General features: G+C 37.7%; 3 protein-coding genes and 1 long non-coding RNA gene across 6 annotated transcripts in view; 2 read left to right on the top strand and 2 right to left on the bottom strand.

The window, feature by feature from the left end:
• Nucleotides 1-501: 501 nt before the first annotated feature.
• On the bottom strand, nt 502-13,802 carry zgc:174224 (uncharacterized protein LOC100126810 homolog). 2 transcript variants are annotated; one of them, XM_043223712.1, is made up of 4 exons: nt 13,678-13,802; nt 13,009-13,245; nt 11,609-12,128; nt 502-1,187 (listed from the first exon to the last, which is right to left on the bottom strand). In XM_043223712.1, exons 2-4 carry the CDS (start codon nt 13,085-13,087, stop codon nt 572-574), a joined length of 1,215 nt encoding a protein of 404 aa, XP_043079647.1. In that variant the 5' UTR covers nt 13,088-13,245; nt 13,678-13,802; the 3' UTR covers nt 502-571. The 2 variants fall into 2 exon arrangements, with proteins under 2 accessions (XP_043079647.1, XP_043079646.1); XM_043223711.1 differs by lacking the exons at nt 11,609-12,128; nt 13,009-13,245; nt 13,678-13,802 and adding an exon at nt 1,463-1,595 and having other exon boundaries at nt 502-1,296.
• On the top strand, nt 4,428-6,248 carry LOC122328032. 2 transcript variants are annotated; one of them, XR_006247744.1, is made up of 4 exons: nt 4,428-4,590; nt 5,076-5,149; nt 5,840-5,913; nt 6,066-6,248. It is a non-coding gene; the product is annotated as an uncharacterized LOC122328032 (long non-coding RNA). The 2 variants fall into 2 exon arrangements; XR_006247745.1 differs by lacking the exon at nt 4,428-4,590 and adding an exon at nt 4,625-4,966.
• Nucleotides 6,325-7,787, top strand: LOC122328100 (zinc finger protein 658B-like; the record flags this gene model as incomplete). The annotated part of the gene is given in 2 exon segments (XM_043223812.1): nt 6,325-6,445; nt 6,448-7,787. Coding segments are annotated over 2 exon segments (1,389 nt in total), but the record flags the coding sequence as incomplete, so codon positions are not given.
• Nucleotides 13,803-15,526: 1,724 nt separating the features above from the next.
• Nucleotides 15,527-24,097, bottom strand: part of LOC122327908 (NACHT, LRR and PYD domains-containing protein 12-like) — a 50,683-nt gene continuing 42,112 nt past the window's right edge. Inside the window, 10 exon segments of the mRNA XM_043223578.1 lie at nt 15,527-15,876; nt 17,009-17,170; nt 17,306-17,372; nt 17,375-17,475; nt 17,760-17,933; nt 18,343-18,516; nt 21,923-22,096; nt 22,177-22,350; nt 22,434-22,607; nt 23,370-23,543. Of these exon segments, the coding sequence (XP_043079513.1) occupies nt 15,858-15,876; nt 17,009-17,170; nt 17,306-17,372; nt 17,375-17,475; nt 17,760-17,933; nt 18,343-18,516; nt 21,923-22,096; nt 22,177-22,350; nt 22,434-22,607; nt 23,370-23,543 (1,393 nt within the window). The 3' untranslated portion in view covers nt 15,527-15,857.

The following is a 24,097-nucleotide window of genomic DNA, read 5'->3' as shown; positions in this document are numbered from 1 at the left end:
GCAAATTAATAAAAATTAAATGAATAAAGTTAAAGAAAAGTTTCCTTAAAAAAGGAAACACTTACATTAACTTAAAAGTTACAAGCCTTCCACTGAAACATCAACAATCTTAGGATGTAACGGTACACTTCTAGATGAACAAAACCACGTTCATTTTCACAAAATCGACAAATGACGTTCAGCATTTTACTCTTTTAATCATTCTGTTAATTTCACGTACAACCAGCAACACACTATGCATTAAAAACAGACAAATGCGGCATTGAGATAACTATTCTATGAAGAACATCAAGAAAAGAAGCGTCCCGAAAAACACAAGAACCAGAAAAAGCAGAGAATGTTTACAATGAGGTTCATTAGTTAACACGAACTTCTACAGCGTTCATAAATCTTTGTTCGTGTTCATTTCAGCATTTACTAATGCACCATTAAAATAAAAATATCTTTTATTCGTGTAAGAACTGTTACGGTTTAAATGCCCGTTCTTGAACCGTGAGACGATGGCGCTTCTTTGTCTGGACAGATTCACACAGAAGATATTTTAGGTCTAGATGCATGTCCGGTCAGAGCTTCAAGAGCTGGCTCTGAAGATCTTGTTGTGCTTGTTTCTCGTGTGCCTGTGTAAAGAAGACGATCGATTGAAGCTCTTCCCGCAAGCAGCGCAGTGATAGGGTTTCTCTCCGGTGTGGATCCTGTCGTGGGACTTCAGGGTTTCTAGCTGGCTGAATCTCTTGCCGCAGTGTGAACACTTGTAAGGTTTCTCTCCGGTGTGGATCCTTTGGTGCCGCTTCAGTTTATCGGCGGTCAGAAAGGTCTTCTCACACTCGCAGCACATGTAATCCCTCACACCGCTGTGTATCCTCTGATGCACTTTTAAACTTCGCAGACACGAAAAGCTCTTGCCGCACGAAGGGCACGCATGCGGTTTCTCCGCGGAGTGAACCGCCATGTGCTTCTTCATGTTTGAGATCCACAGAAAGGTTCTTCCGCACTGATCGCATTCGTGCGGTTTCTCCCCGGTGTGGATCTTCATGTGGTCCTTGAGGTTTGCCGACTGCGTGAAGCTCTTTTCGCAGTAATAGCACGTGTAGGGTTTCTCTCCGGTGTGGATCCTCATGTGAACATCGAGACTGTATTTATACGTCAAAGTCTTTCCACACTCAGTGCAGATGAAAGATTTCTTGGCTCTTCTTTTCGGCGAACCTTTCTGCTCAGTTTGAAAGGGACTGAAATTATTTTCTTCGATTTTGACATGTATGTCCTCCTCTTCGTTCTCTTTTTTGGCTTCAATCAATCCTGAAATTAAAGTTAAATGTTATTTTTTTTGCCACTTCAACTACATTATTGCACAGATCTATATATTATTCCTGTTGCAACAAAACAAAATCTGACAAACTACCTGAAGATGTATATATTAATGTTCTTCAGCCTCACTGATGAAGGATGAAGAATAAACACCAACCTGTTTGTTCTTCAGTGTGTTTCATTCTGCAGGGTTCTGGATCTCTCATGTTCTCTCTGTTTCTGCAGATTTCTCTTCTTCCTGATTCTCTGATGCTCGTCTTCACTTGTAGACTGATGGGAATATTCCAGCATTTATTACTGAACCGCAGTGGGAGGAGCTTCACTGAAGGTGAGATTGTTGTAGGAGGAGCTTCACTGGAGGTGATGTTGTGGAAGGAGCTTCACTGGAGGTAATGTTGTGGGAGGAGCTTCACTGGAGGTGATGTTGTGGGAGGAGCTTCACTAAATTTTGGTTGTGGGAGGGGCTTCACTGAAGGTGAGATTGTTGTAGGAGGAGTTTCACTGAAGTTTGGTTGTGGGAGGAGCTTCACTGAAGGTGAGATTGTTGTAGGAGGAGCTTCACTGGAGGTGATGTTGTGGAAGGAGCTTCACTGAAGTTTTGGTTGTGGGAGGAGCTTCACTGAAGGTGATGTTGTGGGAGGAGCTTCACTGAAGTTTTGTTGTGGGAGGAGCTTCACTGAAGGTGATGTTGTGGGAGGAGCTTCACTGAAATGTTGGTTGTGGGAGGAGCTTCACTGAAGGTGAGATTGTGGGAGGAGCTTCACTGGAGGTGATGTTGTGGGAGGAGCTCCACTGAAATTTTGGTTGTGGGAGGAGCTTCACTAAAGGTGATATTGTGGGAGGAGCTTCACTGAAATGTTGGTTGTGGGAGGAGCTTCACTGAAGGTATGGTTGTCATGGGAGGAGCTTCACTTAAGTTTTGGTTGTGGGAGGAGCTTCATTGAAGGTGTGCTTCATGTGGGAGGAGCTTCACTGACATCATGACTTCAGTGGGAGGAGCTAATCTGTCAAAATACATCAGTTAAATAAAATCCGTTTAAATTAATAAATAAATTCAGTTACATTATTAATTTAACTCCCATTTTAAGGATTTATGTTTACTTATTCATCATCTATATACAGGTCAATGAATTGTACATGTTTCATTCATTTAAAACAAATTTATATTTCGGTGAACAAATTTAATAGATTAAAATGACGGCGTTACATTTAGTGAAAGACATGTTGGCATACATTAAAAATAAGTTGTCTCAACAAAACATAATTTTTGACTGAAGTCTTGTATGAACCTGAAGTAACTGCATGAAAATGTTAATGAGATAAATTTCATTTTGGGGTTAAATTACAAACTGATTGCACGAGGATATTTACTGAAAGACTATAAAATTGCTCTATTAAAACATAATATGACTGTCTTATGAAATGATACCGAATGAATATATATATATATATATATATATATATATATATATATATATATATATATATATATATATATATATATATATATATATCAGTAATATAAAGTCAGACATACATCAACCACAGTTGAGATAGTGTTTTAACTGCATTCATGGCATTACAGAAACTAGAACATATCTTTTGGCATGTCCAGAAACTATAAAACCAAATGATAAAACCTTTAAATATAAAGAGCATTCAGTAGCGGCATCATTATCAATCAGACATCTAAACAACCACAAAAACGAAAGCGCAAAACACAGATTCGCTCATATCCTAAACCTTTCCGTCCCGGTCTCGTCGCATGTCGTGGTGCACGTTTGAGTCCGCAAACAGCTCAGAAATTACCTCTTTGGTGTCGTTTAAACGGCTGTGTTTTATAGTCGTGTAAATACTCGAAGCAGTCTGCCGGGAGCGCGCGGGTGACGAAGACGTCGGCTTCTTCTTCGTTGGTGTTTATTCGGCGGTCGACGAACCTGCTCGTAGTGCGTTACCGCCACCGAGTGGACTGGCGTGCTGAGCAGAACACGTGCTTCCGGGATTAGCATAACTAGAAAAGAGAAAAACAAACAAGTACACTTTCTAAACGTTTATTTTTTAAAAAAACGCAAGGTTGAACAATTAAAAAAAGTGAAAAAGTGAAACCTCGTGATTTTTGTGGCGTACGGTGCATAAGTTATTTGCGTAAAATGTTTCAAAGTGTGGGCAAGTGGTGCACATTCGGTGCTTGCCCCTGATAAATGTCCTTTCAGAAGTGTTACAGCCTCTTCTTCAGTTTTCACATGTCCCTAACCCTAAATAAAATACAATGTATGGACGGTATTGCTAATAACCACACTGTCAAAGGTGAATAACACATATATTTTTGGTTTGTCTAGAAACCGCAAATGATAAAAACCTTAAAAATAAAGAGCATTCAGTACTAGTAATCGAACATGGGCTATAACATTTTCTCTCATTGCCTAGTTATGATATAAATGTTTTAGTCAGCAGACGCAGAAATGAAATGTAAATGCAAATAAATTTACCTCGTAGCATGCTACTTAACAAATGGTGTAAATCAGCGATTCTCAATCTCAGCGTAAACCCTGTATTTATAGCTACTGTTAATCTACAGACAATGATCCGATTTACAACCTAATACTGACCCACCACAGAAACATCTCTCAAAATAAATAATCATTTACACACGATATAAAACAGCTAAACATTTTCACTAGCTTTGGGTAACAAAGTGTTAAAAGTGTTATGACAAAAGTACAAACAGCAAAGGATAAGACACCAAAGAAAACATTAGATCTCAGTTTTAATTAGAGGTGTAACTTTTCTTCAGATTTTCCGTTTATATATTTAGCGTTAAACAGTTTAGAAAAGGGAAATGTAGACCAGATATATAGAAAATTAAAAAAATTGGGGTAAGAACCAGCTTGCTGAAAAACTAATTAATTTTTTAAGTTAAAAATGTACTTCAGAATGCCCAGAAACTGTATGACTTTCTTCTGAAAGTTCATTTAAATTAACAGGATCATTTATTTATCAATCATCGCACTCCACCCCAGTAGGTGGCGGTAAGACCCGGATGCGGGTTTGCCAACCACAGAAGAAGAAGAAGTGGCGTCTGGTTCTCTGGACGGATACCAAGCGGAACGCGACTGGTGAGCGCGAGACGGAACGGAACGCAGTATACCCGGGACTTTAATTAGCTTGTTTTAGATATGTTTGTTTAGGGTTGAACAAAACTCGACAGGGCTGTTGTGTCCTGAGCTGCTTCTCTCTGTTGTGAGGTGTTACTAAGACGGTGATAACAAGAACCAGTCTGAAATAGTACGAAGAAACACTTAGTATTATTATAAATATTGTTATTATTGGTTTTACCTTAGTGGTTCAGGGTAAAACACAGTTTGGAAAATAGATTGATTATGTACTCGCTTGTACATTTTTAACACATTAAATTTACTTCATACAGCTTTAATGAACGATTACGATTTGAGGCTTATCAGAGCTACTGAAATAATAATAATAATAAAAAAAAAAACAAATCGAAAATTAAATCGTCTTCATTATCTTGCCAACATATGCTGCAAATACAAAAGCGACCACATCAAAACAAAACAATATAACCCTGCCCAAAACAATGCAATGGATTTAATGGTTATATTGGGAATTTTATTTGTTTTAAAGTAAACTATAATGGTGTCTGGTATGTGATGGTTTCTATTGGTGGTTAAAAGCTATTGTAATGGCTTCACCATTTGAATTTCTGTAATGGTTTTGAGCTTCTACTGTTTTTTTTCTGCAAATTCACACAGACCACATCAGAAATGTTTAAGGGAACTGGTGACGAACATGACACGAGATTGCTTAAAGACGTCTGCTCTGAAAGGTGAGGCTTTTATTTTAACATCCTGATCACGTCATGGCATTGTTCATTCATTTATTCATTATTACCTTAAATGAGGTTATGAAAGACACAATTGCTGTAGCTGTAAAACATTATGTAAGCCGGACAACTTCCCTTAAAAATGACAAACATGGCTATTACACTTAAACAATGGTAACCACAAATTATCAATGATTTTGCTACATTGACCATAGTTTTACCATGGTGTTTGTACAACTGATTATACAAATGTTAATTTATAAGCTAAAATCTTCATATTTGTACTTTTTCTAAAGTTGCAGAGCATTGGGATGATTTTGTTGGATCAGTTAAATATTAACTGAGTATTTGTTAAAGCCAGTTAGCAGATTATTTGTTTCTTTCATAATTTTTATAGTGTGTTTGCAGAGTTAACTTTCACACTGATTTCTCTGTCGTAGCTAAACCTTTTTGTTAGCGTTCCTCTAACAGTGGCATGGCTGTGACCTGTCAGAACTGTTTTCAAGAGATAAAGCTGAAGGTCAAAGTCAATGTTTCCCAGTAAAATAAAGACTGATTCACTGATTCACACTGATTCACTGATTCACACCCTGTCTTTCTCACTACAGAGCATCTGTGTGTTAGATTAACCTTTCTTGCAAGAATTAAAGGATAAAAAGAATGTTTCATTCTCAGTTTTACATTTAATTATAGATTTAGAGTTTTTCCATGTGAGGACATGAGAGATTCTGAGCCCTGCAGAATGAAACACACTGAAGTACAAACAGGTTGGTGTTTATTCTTAATTCTTTATCGCCAATATAAAAGAAGAATAATTTAGTCATCAACACTTTTCAATTACGTCAGTCTTCACTTTTAGTCCTTTTCACGTTTCTCTCTGTGATTTAGTAAAAAAATTCACATTTTATTTAAATTTCAGAGCTGATTGAGGAAAACATAAAGATTGAAGAACCGAGTGAAGAAGAGGAGGAGAAACATCATGCGAATACTGGAGAAAAACCTTTGAGTCACTCCGATGAGAAATCTTTCACCTGCACTCAGTGTAGAAAGAGTTTGACGAGCAAACAGAGTCTTGAGATTCACATGATGATCCACGCTGAAGAGAAACGTTCACATGTGACCAGCTGCTGCGCTCTGGTGTGAAAGAATACGGTGCTTTGAGTGCGAGAAGACTTTTTTCAGCGGAACGACTGAGACAGCACCAGAGGATCCACTCTGGAGAGAAACCTTACAAGTGTTCACACTGCGACAAGAGATTCAATCGGTCAGAAAACCTGAAAACACATGTGAGAACTCACACCGAGAGAAACCATACACGTGTGATCAGTGCGGGAAGAGTTTTGCACAAAAAGGACACCTTACTGCGCATCTGACCGGTCATACGGGAGAGAGACCGTTCACATGTGTTCAGTGTGGAAAGAGTTTTGCACAAATAAGAATCCTTAAGAAACACATAAACATCCACACCGGAGTGAAACCGTTCACATGTGATCAGTGCGGGAAGAGTTTCACACATTCATCGCAACTGAAGAGACACATGACCATCCACACCGAAGAGAAACCGCATACGTGCGATCAGTGCGGAAGAATATTTTTGAGGGATTCGTACCTGAAGAAACACCTGAAAGTTCATTCAGAAGAGAAACCACATTCATGTTCTTTCTGTGGAAAGAGATTTTTACTGCTGCAAAGTTTAAAACTGCATCAGAAGATACACACTGGTGTGAGAGATTACATTGAGCGTGAAGAGACTTTTATTATAGCTGAACAACTGAGACGGCACCAGAGGATCCACACTGGAGAGAAACCATACAAGTGTTCACACTGCGACAAGAGATTCAGCCAGTCAGAAAATCTGAAAACACACGAGAGAACCCACACCGGAGAGAAACCATACAAGTGTTCACACTGTGGCAAGGGATTCAATCGGTCAGAATATCTGAAAATGCACATGAGGATCCACACCGGAGAGAAACCTTACTCGTGTGATCAGTGTGGCATGTGTTTTACACAAAAAGGAAACCTTACTGTGCATCAGGCTGTTCATACGGGAGAGAAACCATTCACTTGTGATCAATGTGGAAACAGTTTTGCACAGTTAAGAGTCCTTAAGAAACACATGAACATTCACACGGGAGACAAACTGTTCACATGTGATGAGTGCGGGAAGAGTTTCACACAACAAGGATTCCTTACCATGCACATGAACATCCACACTCGAGAAAAGCTGCACATATGCGATCTCTGTGGAAAGGCATTTTTGTGGGCTACGAACCTGAAGAATCATCTGACCGTTCATTCAAAGGAGAAACCGCATTCATGTTCTGTGTGTGGAAAGAGCTTTTCACGGCTGGATAATTTAAAAGCCCATCAGAAGATACACACTGGGGTGAAAGAATACATGTGCTTTGAGTGTGAGAAGACTTTTATTACAGCTAAAGAATTAAAACGGCACCAGATGATTCACACTGGAGAGAAACCTTACAAGTGTTCACACTGCGACAAGAGATTCAGACAGTTAGGAACTATGAAAAGGCATGAGATGATCCACACCAGAGAGAAACCTTAAATGTGATCGATGTGAAAACATTTTTGAGGGATTTAGTCCCAAAGAAGCACATTAAAGTTCGTTGAAAAATCCTATTCATGCTCTTTATTTGGAAAAAAGGTTTGAAAGGTGAAAGGTTAAAAAGTTGAGGTAGGTGGCAGAATCAGGTAGAGCATCAAAAAACTGTACTCAGGTACCCAATGGAGAAACTGTACTAAAAAAGTGTCCAATGGAGAAAAGGGGAAATTCCAATCTTATTTTATTCAGATTTACTTTATGTATTGGTAACACTTTACTTTTCGTTTTTTTCACGGTTATACCTATTCGTTTCTTATTGGCATGCATATTACTAGACCATTAGCCATTTATTAGTGCTAATTAAGCACATATTAATGAGTTATTGTACATTCCTAATCCTACCCAATACCTAAACTTAACAATTATAAGTAGCAAATGAAGAATTTATTGAGAGACAATTCGTAGTTAAGTGTTATCATACTAAAGTGTTACCCTGCCCTTCATTATTGAATAACTACACAAGAACACGAGTAACACTAGATTAGCGCTCTAGTAACAAGAAAGTCTGAATAATGATATAGTAAGTAACAGTGTTTAGTCAAATGTGGTCTTTCACTGTTAGCCAATCAGTAACTATTATTTTCATACCTCCTTAAGAACTACTGTATACAGGTGCATGATCATTTAGATCAGTATTGTAAAGTGAAGGTCATGATAACTCCCTAATTACTGAAGTCATTGAAAATGTAGAGTTTAGTAATGGTTAGTAATTAATTTGGCTAGATTTGGTAACACTTGAATCAGTACCAGTGGCCTAAAACGATCTTCACTTTGGAATACTGATTCCAGTTAACTAGTAGGTTCCTTAGAAGGATGTGGAAACACTTGTCATTGCTATCCAAAACTATCCATTATATATCTCAAAAAACAAACAAAGATGTCAGCCAATATTAGGGAGTTATGATGCTTGTAACTTAAAAAAACTGAGCCAAGTAATTAGTTCCTTCAGAAGGATTTGGTAATATATGAGTCATATTTTGTTACCATTATATTCATTTTAGAATTAATTGTTATGCATAATTCAAATTGGTTAAGAATCTGTATAGAGTAGTTCTTATGTGTTTGTATTTGTTGATTAGCTAATTGTGAACTACCAGTTGACCGAGTTCAATTACTTAATAGTTTTTACTATTACTAAGTTTCTTGTTCGGTAATATAAAAAATTAGTACTAAATATCGTCGTCAACGATCTTTTATCATGTGACTTTATCAAAAGACGTAATATAATTGCTGGTGATGTGACGACTATAGTTAAATATAGCCTATAATGCAATATTGTTGATGAATAAAATCGAGACTAAATGTGGTTTACAAAACAGTAATTATGCTAAAATGTCTCTTCATTTTAGTTGACCAAAACTAGACAAAATGAAATGTTATGACATAATTTCGTCTTGTTTAGTTTCATGATTATTTTTTATTAGTTTTCCCGCTTTAAAATTGAAGCCCCATTCACACCGCCAGCGACAGAGCAACAAGATCCAATTCATTTTCAATGAAGAGCTGGTGACTTAAAGCGACAAGAACGACAGTGACTGTTGGCGACAGAATGTGGGCGTGTCATCGACAAAAGTTCAGAATTGCTCAACTTACAAATGAACAGCTAATCATGAGCGACAACCAATAGGAGGGAAGAATCTCTCAGCCCCGTTTTCACGTCACCGTCCAACTGTCATTGAAGCTCGAGAATTCAAGCACTTTCTGGCATTGTCATATTATGCTATTTTTATTGTTTTATTTATTTTATTTAAATTTATGTGTGTGTGGCTTCTAACATGTTTGGTTCATAAAATAAATGTAAATTCAAATCAAAGTGTCTTCTGTGTCTGGAATGAATGTATTCTTGAGTGTGTAAGGTAACAATAATATAACATAGTAATCATAATCGTCACTCTAGAATACTGATCCAAATAATTAGCAATTCCCTCTGAAGAATTTGGTAATACATTACTAGTAGGATACCATGAACTTCACTTTAGAATTAATTATACAATATTTTTATTTATATTAATTATGAACCTATATACAGTGATATGAAAAAAGTCCCTGATTAGCTAAGAGTGCACTACCACATTCAACAAAACACCATTGCTTACTATTTCACGATTCAGAGTTTCTTGTTAGTAGTAATTACTTGAGTGCTAATATTGCATTACTCATGTCTTCTTGTGTTCATTAATGTGGAACAGTATTCTAAAGTGTTCCCAGGTAAAAAAAAGTTCACTTGCATAATGTAACTAAAGTGCTCTATTTTCGCGCATTAATTTTGTACTTGATACACAAATGATTCGTTAGTACTTCCTAAGATAAACTTGATCATCTAAATGTACTCGACTGTACGATTTTGAGACACTGTAAATATGAACTAACATATTATCTTCATTTTTAAAAGTGTATTTAATTACCACAAAAAAACGCTTTTAGGGCTTGGAACAACATGGGGGTAAATACTTTGACAAAAAAAAAATATTTTGGGGTGGAGTAACCCTTCATACAACAATCCATCTCAAGCAACTTTATAAAGTATGTCTCAATCCAGGTGGACTTGTGAAAGGTTCATTGAGGAGAACAAGACCATCGTGAATGGGGTAGTTTGAAGGAGATCTTGATGGAGATCTAGGTCATAATGTTTTTATTATTGTGTCCTATGGTTGATTTAGACGCCAATAAAATTATCTTAATGTGGCAGTTTATGGATCTAAAGATATCAGTATAATGTATTACACATTATGATTTGTCCATATGAATCAAATAGTCATAATCAGTCCTGTGATGGCCCAGTGTGTCCAGAGAAGGCCAACCCATTCAACTGGAAAGTTTCAAACTAAAAGAGACCTTTTCAGAAGCTGTTGTCTCATATTGACCAGGGATCCTCAAATCTGTCTTTCCTGCAAAGTTGAGTTCTTAGACCTTAGTCAAACGCATCCTAACATGTTTTAGGATCATTATAAAACCATACATGGGTGAGTTGGAGTTTTTTCAAGTTTTTACTTGGCACCAAAACTGCAGGTAGTGTGGAACGGCCAGCAGCATCCAGCAAAAAGCTTCAACGACCAAAACCTGATGCTGAATTCCAACGTGCAAGTAAATGGGCCGATTCTCGCAGCTGTTAGAATCATGTAAGAATTATATTTTTAAGCAAAAGGCAAGAGAGAATGAAGATATTTGTACATGATTGTGTTGTTTATTTGCTGTATAATTGGCAGAACTCATTTAGATTTAGATGCAACCACTGAATTTTAATCACCATCCAAACAAAATGCTGCATATAATTTCAAAACCTCAAGTGAAAACAGGATGGGCCGGCTTCCGCTCAGTAGAATTATACTACGTAAATTACGTAGCGAAAAAACACTTGCAAATATAAAACAAAATAATAACACAAGTTCACTTTCTGCCAGCAGGTGGCGCTTATGGAACAGCAGCATTACAGCGTTTCTTTGGTCAGCGCTGTAAAAAAAAGCAGTGCTTGTAGTTATGAACACCACTTTAATATGTATTATAGGAAGAAAGATGATGAGATGAAGAATTTTTTTTTACATTTTTCTGTCAGTCAGAAAGATACTCAAGGATATATTAATTTAAACCCCACCCCTAATTCAGTATATAACACTTTCCCTCCATGAACGGTGACCTGCTCTGCCTACCACAGTATTATCTCCTCTATCTCATCTATGCATCCGTCTTCAGGGTCTCTGGCCTCCGTTAACTCCCACGGACAGACTTCTGAAGTGCTCTCAGGAAAAATATATGAATGTAGTTTCTCCTTCGAATGAACTTTCAGATGCTTCTTCAGGCCCGAAGCCCACAGAAATGTTTTGCTGCACTGGTCACACGTGTACAACTCCTCTACACCGTGGCTGTTCATGTGCTCTTTAAGGTGCGACGACTGTCTGAATCTCTTCCCGCACTGATCGCACGTGTACGGCTTCTCTCCCGTGTGGATCTTCATGTGAGCCTTGAGACTCTGTTTGTAAGCGAAACACTTGCCACACTGACCACATGGGTGCGGCTTCTCCACGCTGTGGACGTTCATGTGGTCCTTCAGGTGTCCTTGTTGCCTGAAACTCTTCCCGCACTGATCACATGTGTACGGTTTTTCTCCTGTGTGGATCCTCATGTGGATCTTCAGACTCTTCTTGCATGTCAAACTCTTCCCGCACTGCTCACATGTGTAAGGTTTCGTTCCCGTGTGGATCTTCATGTGAATCTTCAGACTCTTCTTGCATGTCAAATTCTTGCCGCACTGAGAGCAGCCATAACTTTTCTTGTCTCTTGTGTCCAGTAAAGAGATACCCTCAGTCTGTGACTTGACATTGATTTTTTCATTTTTGACATGATGTTTCTCCATTAGGTCTGAAATGCAAATTAAATAAACGTATTTTAATATTTAAAAGTGAGGTGAAATGTTATAAAAGTGAACCTGAGTGTAGGGGCTGCACAAAGTGCAAACGTGCCAATCTGTAATAAAACATCTTTTAACGCTTGACAATGTGTCTTTTTTGTGAGGAAAGTTACCTTAAGCAGTGTTGAGTTCATTAAAAGAAGAGTGCAAAAACAAAAGCGTTGCCTTTATTATTTTGTTTAGTGCACAAACCCGATTCCAAAAAAGTTGGGACACTGTACAGGTTATGCATAAAAAAGAAATGCAATAATTTACAAATCTCATAAACCTATATTTTATTCACAATAGAATATAGATAACGTATCAAATGTTGAAATTTTGAAATGTCATGCCAAATATCGGCTCATTTTGGATTTTATGAGAGCTACACGTTTTAAACAAGAGGCCGGAAAAGTTAAATGCTGGAGGAACAATTTGCAATTTATTAGGTCAACATGATTGGGTATAAAAAGAGTCTCTCAAAGCGGCAGTGTCTCTCAGAAGTCAAGATGGGCAGAGGATCACCAATTCCCCCAACGCTGTGGCGAAAGATTGTGGAGTAATATCAGAAAGGAGTTTCTCAGAGACAAATTGTTATCATCATCTTCAGTGCATAATATCATCCAAAGATTCAGAGAATCTGGAACAATCTCTGTTTGTAAGGGTCAAGTCCGAAAAACCGTACTGGATGCCCTTGAAACTAGGGCCCTTAGATGGCACTGCATTGAAATGGAAATGGAAATCACAACATGGGCTCAGGAATACTTCCAGAAAACACTGTCTGTGAACACAATCCACCGTGCCTTTCGCCGTTGCCAGCTAAAACTCTATAGGTCAAACAAGTAGCCATACCTAAACATGATCCAGAAGGTGTTTTCTCTGGGCCATCTAAAATGGACTGTGGCAGCTTACACATCTGGAAAGGCACCATCAATCCTGAAAGGTATATCCAAGTTCTAGAACAACATATGCTCCCATCCAGAAGTTGTCTCTTTCAGGCAAGAACTTGCATTATTTCAACACGACAATGCCAGACCACATACTGCATCGATTACAACATCATGGCTGCGTAGAAGAAGGATCCAGGTTCTGAAATGACCGGCATGCAGGGCAGATCTTTCACACATAGAAAACATTTGGCGCATCATAAATAGCAAGATGCGACAAAGAAGACCTAAGACTGTTGAGCAATAAGTTGCAGTTTTTATTCACAATTTGTCCACAATTTTTGGAATCGGGTTTGTATATATAAAAAAATACTACTTTGTTATGCTTATTAATTACAGAACTTGCAGGTTTCAACATGTTTAGTGATAAAAGGGAGCAAATACACTGAGCATTAAAAGTATTATTCTGTATGAACACCGTCTTTAGAGTGTCCCTAGAGTTATTACTGGTTTAACTGCAATTATTCGCAAGGTTTTTTTTTCTACTACAAACACTAAATTTTAAGAACTGCTTGAAGGTTATATTCTTAAGTATTTCAGACTCACTGTTGATGGATGAAGAATAAACACCAACCTGTTTGTTCTTCAGTGCGTTTCATTCTGCAGGGTTCTGGATCTCTCATGTTCTCTCTGTCCTTCAATAAACTCTTTTTTCTGATGCTTTGAGGCTCGTCTTCACTTGTAGACTGATGGGGATATTTTATTGTTGAACTGCAGTGAAAGGAGCTTCACTTGAGGAGGAGCAGATCTGTCAAAATTAATGATAAATTCATCAACTGTGTTTGTTTTAATACATTTTACATATAGATGTTCACCTATCTATTCATCTCATGAAGTAGCTCAATCACAAAGTGTTTTATACCAAGTCATGCTATCCCTTCTTAGTTTCTACTAACTTCATTCATATATTGATTCAAATTTTGGTTTTGTTAAACGTTTCTGTCTTGTGCTTTATATGAAACATGGTTATTGTAGATTAATTACATTTGTGGGTAGAAACTTAATATTCTCACACAAATAATTAGCGAAAGACCATAAAACTGCTCTGTAAAACGTATTTCTATTTAATTCTGCATTACATAATATAGCAAGAATAGCAGACAATATAAAGATAGACACTATGACAACAGCAACCATTATATTTTTTTGCATAATGTAAACATTGTTAGAAATGCTGATTCATAGCAATTAATTAATTAGATCACAAGCACATCTTTGTATGTTTGACAAATCATTTACTCATGGTTTAAAATGTCAACAAATCAAAAAACCAAAGGCAAACCATAAGACAAATACGATCACAAACATATCCCTCACAAGCTCGTTGTTATAATCTGCAGAGGCACAAACAGCGCTGCACCAGACCAAAACAAGGCAGAAATGACCCGAACCCCAAGTGACCCCAAATGCATTTGGTTGTAAACGCAAGAAAGCAACGTGAATGACGCTGGCTGCGCGTGCGCGCGTGCGTGCGTGCGTGGTGACGTCATCGCCGAGAGCCGAGCCCTGTTGCCAAGTCCTCGGTTTTCCGGGAACGAGACTGGTACAGTTTGGAGGTGTCGTGCAGGTTTTGCTTTGGAAACGGTAAATCGTCAAAAACCCATATAAAACCACAAAACGTCAATAAAAGAGCGTATCAAATTACCATCAAATAAAACAGTTGCCGATTCAGACATACAGACAGTCACGTGTGGAGCGAATTATAGTCTATTAATCATTAACATGGAAAGTATAATATATAACAAAGCAATGCTAGTTTATGGCTTTCGGATACACCCTCAGCTTTGAATTGATTAAATAGTGATGCATGTAGTATCAGTTGACAATAAAAATGGAAAATAAAAAGTAAAATAAAATAAAGTTTTAACACTCATATTCGGGTCTTATTCGGAGCGCAGGGTTTTCATTCTGAGAGAGTCCTGAGCCCCGCCAACTTACTGGACTTCTTCAGTGAAAATTATTCCACCTCCTAAGAAGTGTCTTTTAAGTCGCAATGCAACATACAGACGAGAGGTCAACGCCTGGAATTTAACTGTGTCAGTTAAAAAGGACAAGAGGGAACCATTTAATACTCTTTCTAAAATGCTTGTTAAAGGAGTTGAAATGTATGTGAAGTTGAAAACTGTGCTGCATAATTCAATCTGCCATATTTATTTTATGCTTTCACTTATTAATATGCTTTTATTTTGATTATTATGGTTTCTCTAGTAATTTGGTGTCTGCTTTTTAATTTCTATCTGTTTTTCATTCATTTTAAGCCAGGAACAGCAATTTTCAAACAATATTTGACAAACAATATTTAAAACAACCCAGTGCTATGGAGGTTAGGTCGAAGAAACAGCAAACAGATCTGGCTCTGCCAGACACAGAGAGGGGGCGAAGGTCAGTTGATTGGCAAACAATATCCAAACACTAGGCAGAGGTTGATACATGGACACAAAACTTTAGTGTTGTGCTGTAAAAGTAAGTTGCAGTAAGAGTATCATACTGTAAAATGAAACTCTGGTAACGGCATCATATTGTAAAACACATATACAGGTAAACGGCTGTAAAGACACAGTAACTTAGTAGCCATAGGGCTGCCAGGAAGTTACAGTACAAATACAATAAAAAGTCTAACAGTGTAGCGCCGCTCTTCTGTGGATCTTCATTTGATGTTTAGTGCTCCTCTCAAGTCGACTTCAAAACAGCATTTTTTAGTGATTGAACTCCTTCATATATTTCTTGTGATTGAACTCTATCACAGGTTTCTGGTTATGGATTTTGATCTACACTGTAAGATGGAACAGAAGAGAAGATAATCATAGTTGAGTGGAACAAAGAACAAATTAGGTTAACACTTTATTACCTAAGTAATACCTAAGTATTTAGTAGTAGCAGTTGTATTTGCATAAAACAAAATGTACTTACTATATAACTAAGTTGGAACATATGGAACAGTCTGTAATCATGTAGATGTAATAGGCTGCTACTGTTACACATTTCTAACAGGCCGAGTCTGTCACACAGCTACTTGTGTAACCAAAAGATTGTCACAGATGTGTTGCAGACTTTATACAACGTAATTATAAACATGAGCAGTATAGATACACATGAAGTTCACTTATCTAGCAGCACCTTTTAAATACATGTATATTATTTAAATACCTTTGTAATTTACAGTTAACAGATTTTGAGTATTTATAAAACTGTATTTATGTTTTAAGTATGACAAATTTAGAGCTTAAATTCTGCTTGTGTCTCTATTTAGTCAATATAAAGAGAAACACAAACTAAACTTCCAGGTTCACAGCTGTTTGTTAGAATATTTTATTTTCTTGCAGAAGCTTTGAGTTTACTTCAACTCAAATAATAATTTGTGTCTAATTATTCTCTTATGTGTTAGGAAAGAACATAATAACTGTGATGCCAGATGTTATCACAGAATAAGTCTCTTCAGGAGATATTAGTCCTGATCACCCTGTCAGGTTTATTCTGTGATAAGTGTCTGGATGAACATTATCTCTTACATGAAGTAAGTGTAAAGTAAAGTGAGGTGTTGCTTGTCAAAGTAAAAACACACAAGAGACAGAGACATTGATCATGTGATGCTGGACGACTGTGAGCCGAAGCTGAATCTGCTCTGATTTTACCTGCTTTTCCTACAATCTGATCAAATCTATTTCAAACTGTAATGATTCACTATTACTGATATCATTAATAAAGCAGCTGCTGCTGTATAAAGTGTGACAGTGTGCTTCTGTTCTCTTTCCTCCTTTGTGTTAAACATCTCATCAACTTTTTATTTCATTCTGACACAAACCCTTTGAGATAAAGCTTCATGATACTTTGTATGAAAGTGTGTATTTGTTCACGTATCAGAGTTAAATGAATCTCTTTAATATCTCAAAGTGAAGTTTACTCACCTCAGTTTACAGTTTGAGTCTCGTAGCACATCAATGAGCTGCTGCTTTGAGTCTCTGATCTTATTACATCTCAGATCAAGCTCTTTTAGAAACTGCAGTGTTTCTGTTTTTGTCAAACACTGAGTTAAAGAAGAAACATCTGTAATGCCACAGTCATAAAGACTAGAAAGAGACAAAAAGAGAAAGAGAGATCATCTCAAACAAAACGATAAAAAATAATTTTCACAAACATAATGTGAACTCAAGAGGTTTTGGTTTTAAATGTTAAAGTGTTTTTAATGTGTGAATGTTACTGACCTCAGTCTCTCCAGTTTACAGTGTGAATCCATCAGTACGCCACACAAGTGATTCACTCCTGTGTTTTTATTTGATTCCAGCTCAGGTTCAGTTCTCTCAGGTGTGATGGGTTTGATTTCAGAGCTGAAGTCAGGATGAGATGTTTCTCTGTTATTCTGCATCCACACAGACTGAAGACAGAAAGACAAAACACAATAAATCAGATCATGTAAATCTTATGTGCGAAGAAATACATGCCATATAGTCAAAACATAAATGCATTACACTTGTTAAATTGTATGAATTTTCTTTAGTAAAATTAAATATTTAATTGAAAATTACTTCGCAGTATCAACAAAATTTAGGTGGTTTACGTTAATTTATAGTAGTTTGGATTACATCAACCTTTGTAAATTTGTCACAAACTGATCAACTTAATCTGACTGTAACTGCTGTAGAGTATAATGATACTAACTTTAGTTTCTCCAGCTTGAATTGTGTGTTCATCAGTAGATCACTGAGGTGTTTCACTCCAGAGTCTCTGAGTTTATTCCAGCTCAGGTTCAGTTCTCTCAGGTGTGATGGGTTTGATTTCAGAGCTGAAGTCAGGATGAGACTCTGTTTCTCTGTAATACTGCATCCACATAGACTGAAGACAGAAAGAGATCAGAAATGTATCATAAGCAAATGTCATGCAGTAAAATACATTAATTAAACATTATTATACATATTTAGAATATAATATTCAAATTACTTAGTTGGGTCAACATAATTTATCTGGTTTTACATTAAATTAATTTCCAACCATGGCTTCAAATAAAGGTTCTGCAGATGGATCAGTACGACTCATGCTCAGTTCTTCCAATTACACCAACATAACTGCATATTAAACATTAACTTGTAGAAAAGCACATACAAAACACTTTATTCTAAATTTACAATCATTCAGATCCTTGTAAATCAAGCTGGGATCTACAAGTCCCCTGTACAGTCACAAATACAACATTTAAAAAACACTTAAAATAATCTAAACGGTGATAGAGTAAAATAATACTTACTCTAGTTTCTTCAGCTTGAATTGTGTGTTCATCAGTAGATCACTGAGGTGTTTCACTCCATAGTCTCCGAGTTTATTCTCACTCAGGTTCAGTTCTCTCAGGTGTGATGGGTTTGATTGTAGAGCTGAAGTCACAGCAGAACAACCTTCATCTGTCAAACCACAGCTGCTTAACCTACATTGAGAGAAATGAAAGTAGTCATACTTGATTCTGTTTCATTTAAATAAAACATGTTATTCTTCTGTGTGAATTTTACCGACCTCAGTCTCTCCAGTTTACAGTGGGAATCTTTCAGTACGTCACATAAGTGATTCACTCCTGTATTTTTTATTTCATTCTCACTCAGGTTCAGTTCTCTCAGGTGTGATGGGTTTGATTTCAGAGCTGAAGTCAGGATGAAACTCTGTTTCTCTGTAATACTGCAGTAAAACAGACTGAAGAAAAACAGAAGAATGTAAACTAAGATAAAGGATCAAGTATAGAACTACAAAAAATATAAAATTGAGTTTAAACAAAAATCAGTTTCTCAATTACAATTTATCTAAACAAATTTTAAAAGTACTTTAAGTCCAATAAACAATTTTTTCCATTCTTTATTGTACAGTATGTTTGATTGAATGCGTGTAAAAAATGTATGGCAGCATTTAATCTTGCCCATGAACAATTAATTATATTGCTGTGGCTTTGTCACGCCGTCACTTCCCACGCCTACCGACCCTGTCACCTGGACATGTTCACAATCACCAGAGTACTGATCCCCCAGTCTATCTGCACACCGGTACCACGTCAAACAAGTTCTTCCACGCCTTCGTGACCATCAGCTATACTTGAAAGCTGAGAAGTGTGAATTTCACAGACCCTCCATCCATTTCTTAGGCTACATAATCTAGTCTACTGGCATTCAAATGGAGCCCAAGAAGGTCGAGGCTGTGCAAAACTGGCCAGTTCCCTGATCAATTAAACAGCTTCAGAGGTTATTAGGTTTCGCCAACTTTTATCGCCGGTTCATATCCCACTACAGCCAGATTGCAGCACCCTTGACCTCACTACTACGTCACCACCCAAAGCACCTCAGTTGGAACCCGGATGCTCAGAGCGTCTTCCACCAATTCAAAGCTGCCTTCTGTTCTGCCCCCATTCTTTGCCATCCGGATCCGAACCTGCCCTTCGTCGTTGAGGTGGATGCTGCCACCTTGGGAGTAAGTGCAGTCCTTTCCCAATGGAGAGATGAGCCTCCTGTACTTCATCCATGCGCCTTCTTTCCTCGGAAACTGTCCCCGGCGGAGCAGAACTATGATGTCGGTAACAGAGAGCTCTTGGCCATTAAACTCTGCCTTGGAGGAGTGGCGTCACTGGCTAGAGGGAGCTAAACACCCTTTTAAAGTAATCACTGATCATAAGAACTTACAGTACCTGAGAGAGGCCAAGAGATTGAACCCACGACAAGCTAAATGGGCTCTGTTTTTTACACGCTTCAACTTCAACATCTCTTACCAACCGGGTCACAATAATCTCAAGGCTGACGCTCTCTCACAGCTACACAACCCAGATCCATTACCAGAAACACCAGAGACCATCTTACCTGCTTCAGCTTTCCTGGCGCCCATACAATGGTCTCTCGACAGCCAGATCCAAGAGGCAACCCAGATAGAGCCTGCTCTGCCGGGAGGCCCAGAAGCAAAAACGTTTGTGCCTTTAACACTCCGGCTACCCCTCATCGACCCTGGTCTCATATTGTGGTAGACTTCGCCACAGACCTTCCTTCCTCTAATGGCTACATGGTCATCCTTGTTGTAATTGATCGGTTTTCAAAATCCTGCAAGTTAATTCCACTCCGGGGTCTTCCCACCGCAATGGAGACAGCTGAGGCGCTTTTCCATCATGTTTTTTCAGACACTTCGGACTCCCCGAAGATATAGTGTCCGACCGGGGTCCCCAATTCACGTCCTGGGTATGGAGAGGTTTCTTCCGAATTCTAGGTGTCTCTGTCAGTTTATCCTCTGGGTACCATCCTCAATTAAATGGCCAGACTGAACGCAAGATCCAAGAAGTCAGCCAATATCTCCGGGCCTACTGTCACCAGCAGCAAGACAGTTGGAGCCAGTATCTACCCTGGGCAGAATACGCACAAAATCCCCTCCGTCAAAACACCACAGGTCTAACACCATTTCAATGTGTTCTAGGTTTACAACCCCCTCTGTTTCCTTGGACTGGTGACCAGGCAGAAGTCCCAACGGTAGATTACTGGTTCAGAGAGAGCGAGAGGGTATGGGACTCAGCGCACGTACATCTCCAGCAGGCAGACACAAGACCCAAGCAGACGCCAGTTGTTTCAACACAGCCATCTATCAACCAGGTGACCGCGTCTGACTTTCCACCAAGGATATACATCTCCGGCTGCCCTGCTGGAAGCTGAGTCCCCGGTACATCGGCCCTTTTCCCATCAGCCGTCAGATCAATGAAGTCACATATCAGCTACAACTTCCCAGTCACTACCGCATATCCTCCACCTTTCACGTATCACTATTAAAACCTTATACTGACCCTGTCCTTCCTCTCTCCACAGAGCACAAGATCACCCCCCCCTCCGCCCAAGATCGACACCAGCAAGTCAATATACTGGGACAAAGAAATTCTCGACTCCCAGTGGCAGTGCGGCCGGCTCCAATACCTAGTTAATTGGGAGGACTATGGTCCCGAGGAGAAATCCTGGGTGGACAAGGATGAGGTATTAGACCCTTCTCTCACATCTGATTTCCATAGAACTCATTCTGATCATCCAGCTCCCAGAGGGCGTGGTTGTCCTCGCCGTCGGTCTCGAGTGCCAGGAGACGCTCATGGAGGGGGGGGTAATGTCACGCCGTCACTTCCTACGCCTACCGATCCCGTCACCTGGACACGTTCACAATCTCCGGAGTACTGATCACCCGCACCTGCTGTCACTCACCGGCACTGGCATAAAACAGACACTCACCATTCAGTCTATGGCTGATCTCGAGGTTACATACTTGTTCTGGTTCCTGATTCACCTGCCTGTTTTTCTCCGCTAACCTGCCTGCCGGAGTTACAACCAGTGTTGAAAACATTCCGATCCTGCCTTTCTCCGCTAACCTGCCTGTCTGAGTTACAACTCGTGTTGGAAACAATCAGATAAGGAATGAACTTTTGAGTTTCTGATTTGAACTTCGCTTACCAAAGACACTGTTACCTTTTTTCATGTCTATTTAAGGCGCAGAGCCGCCGGAGAATGTGAATCATTAAAATTCTCATCTTTTGTTTGAACTACGTCTCTGTTTAATTCTTAGAACTCGACAGGCTTATTATTCCTGTGATTGACTGATTTTTCTGCTCCATCATCAGAGGAGAGAAGAGATTATGTTGTATGGGAGAAGGAAAGTTATTTAGATGAAAAATCAGGAGAAGACATTGATTGAAAACACATTATGTGCATGGAGAGATCATTTCAGAACTGCAATATTCAATAAAACATAGCTCAGCTTCTATTTCATGGGGATTTTAATCAAAGTAAACAATAATTATTAGTCATACAGTAAATGCTATAGAGTATATTGATACTAACTCTAGTTTCTCCAGCTTGAATTGTGTGTTCATCAGTAGATCACTGAGGTGTTTCACTCCAGAGTCTCCGAGTTTATTCTCACTCAGGTTCAGTTCTCTCAGGTGTGATGGGTTTGATTTCAGAGCTGAAGTCACAGCAGAACAACCTTCAGCTGTCAAACCACAGCTGCTTAACCTATAATGAGAGAAAGAGAGACGTCACACTTAATTCTTTTTAATTAAAAGACTTTATTCTTATGTGTGAAAGTCACTGACATCAATCTCTCAAGTTTACAGTGTGAATCCTTCAGTATGTCAAATAAGTGATTCACTCCTATGTTTTCTATTTGATTCCCGTTCAGGTTCAGTTCTCTCAGGTGTGATGGGTTTGATTTCAGAGCTGAAGTCAGAGCAGAACAACATTCATCTGTCATTTCACAGCCTCTTAACCTACATTGAGGGAAAGAGAAGTGACACTTCACTCAGTTTCAGTTGAATAAAACACTTTATTCTTGTGTGTGAATGCTACTGACCTCAATCTCTCCAGTTTACAGTGTGAATCCTTCAGTATGTCACATAAGTGATTCACTCCTGTGTTTTTTATTTGATTCAAGCTCAGGTTCAGTTCTCTCAGGTGTGATGGATTTGTTATCAGAGCTGAAGTCAGGATGAGACTCTGTTTCTCTGTAATACTGCATCTACAGAGACTGAATACAGAAAGAGAAAAGAAAATGAATCAGATCCATGTTAAGTTTATGTGTAAATAAATATATGGCATAAAGTTATTTAATTTTACTAAAAATGTTTTTTTTTCCAATTTAACATTTAGTTCAAAATTTAATTACTCATTAGGGTCAACACAAATGAGCTTGGTTACACTAAATTAATTTATACTAGCTTGGATTTCATCAAATTTTTGTCAAACTAAATCTTATGTTGGAACAAGTGATTATTTACTGAGATCTTAATTAAATTATTATTATTATTATTATTATTATTATTATTATTATTATTATTATTATTATTATTTTAAACAATAATAGTCATAATTATTGAATATCTATTACTCATTAGGTGTCATAGTTAATTAAAGTTAATTAAAAAATTACCTTTACAGAAAAACACATAAAATAACACATCCATCCCTAAATTTACAATCATTCAGTTCCTTTTAGATAATGCTGGGATCTACAAATCTACTACTCAAATAAAGCAACAACTAATATTAATGTAGTTTCAACACAAATACATTTCAGTTTTAAATACATTAGGTAGAGTAAACACAATTAAATTGTTACAGAATTACATAATTTAACTTATTATTATATTATAATTAAAATGAAAAAGAGAAAACAGAAAAAGCTAAAATATAGTTTTTTGAGTGTACAGTCACAAATACACATAAAACAATAATCTAAACAGTGAAATTTAATCTGACTGTAACTGCTGTAGAGTATAATGATACTAACTCTAGTTTCTCCAGCTTGAATTGTGTGTTCATCAGTAGATCACTGAGGTGTTTCACTCCAGAGTCTCCGAGTTTATTCTCACTCAGGTCCAGTTCTCTCAGGTGTGATGGGTTTGATTTTAGAGCTGAAGTCACAGCAGAACAACCTTCATCTGTCATATAACAGCCTCTTAATCTACATTGAGAGAAATGAGAAAAAAAAAAAAACTTTTTCACAATTTAGTCTTCAAAAGAAAAAACAAATCAGTGAATCATTTAATTTAACATATCTCATGTTTTTTGTTCTTCTGTGGATTATGTGCATCTCTTTGCTCTGTTCAGTACCTTGATAAGCTTTACTACACAGATTCAACTTTGCAGATCTAAATACAACCTTTTTCAGTGGGTGTAGATGTGAAGTACAGTAATAGTTCTCTGAAACTGTGTGTTTGTTTTGCTTTGTAAGAGTTCAGCACAAAATGTGATTCTATAACTAGAAAGGGGAACCGCAAACACTTAATTAATTAATTAATTAGAGTTAACCTAAATTAATTATAATTTATTATAAAAATTATTACATTGACCATAGGCTACTGAACTGTAGGCTATTGCACGTAATGTCAACAACATTCATCATGAATAGGTGTAAAAATATAAAGTACATAAACTAAAATAAATTTAATCTATCTGAACATCAAACATCTGAACTGATCTGTTCATTAAAAATAATAAATAAATAAAATAAAATAA

Source organism: Puntigrus tetrazona, chromosome 22, assembly GCF_018831695.1.
Source record: "Puntigrus tetrazona isolate hp1 chromosome 22, ASM1883169v1, whole genome shotgun sequence".
NCBI lineage: Eukaryota > Metazoa > Chordata > Actinopteri > Cypriniformes > Cyprinidae > Puntigrus > Puntigrus tetrazona.
Note: the sequence above shows the minus strand (reverse complement) of the source record. Positions and strands in the feature narration are given on the sequence as shown.

Excerpts from the sequence above, each read along its gene's own strand:
- zgc:174224 (XM_043223712.1), bottom strand. The coding sequence starts at position 13,087 with ATGGTGCCTTTCCAGATGTGTAAGCTGCCACAGTCCATTTTAGATGGC. Across the intron at positions 12,129-13,008 it reads ACCTTCTGGATCATGTTTAG|ACCTAATGGAGAAACATCAT; the intron begins GTATGGCTACTT and ends TTTGCATTTCAG. Across the intron at positions 1,188-11,608 it reads GGTGTAGAGGAGTTGTACAC|AGCCAAGAAATCTTTCATCT; the intron begins GTGTGACCAGTG and ends GCCGAAAAGAAG.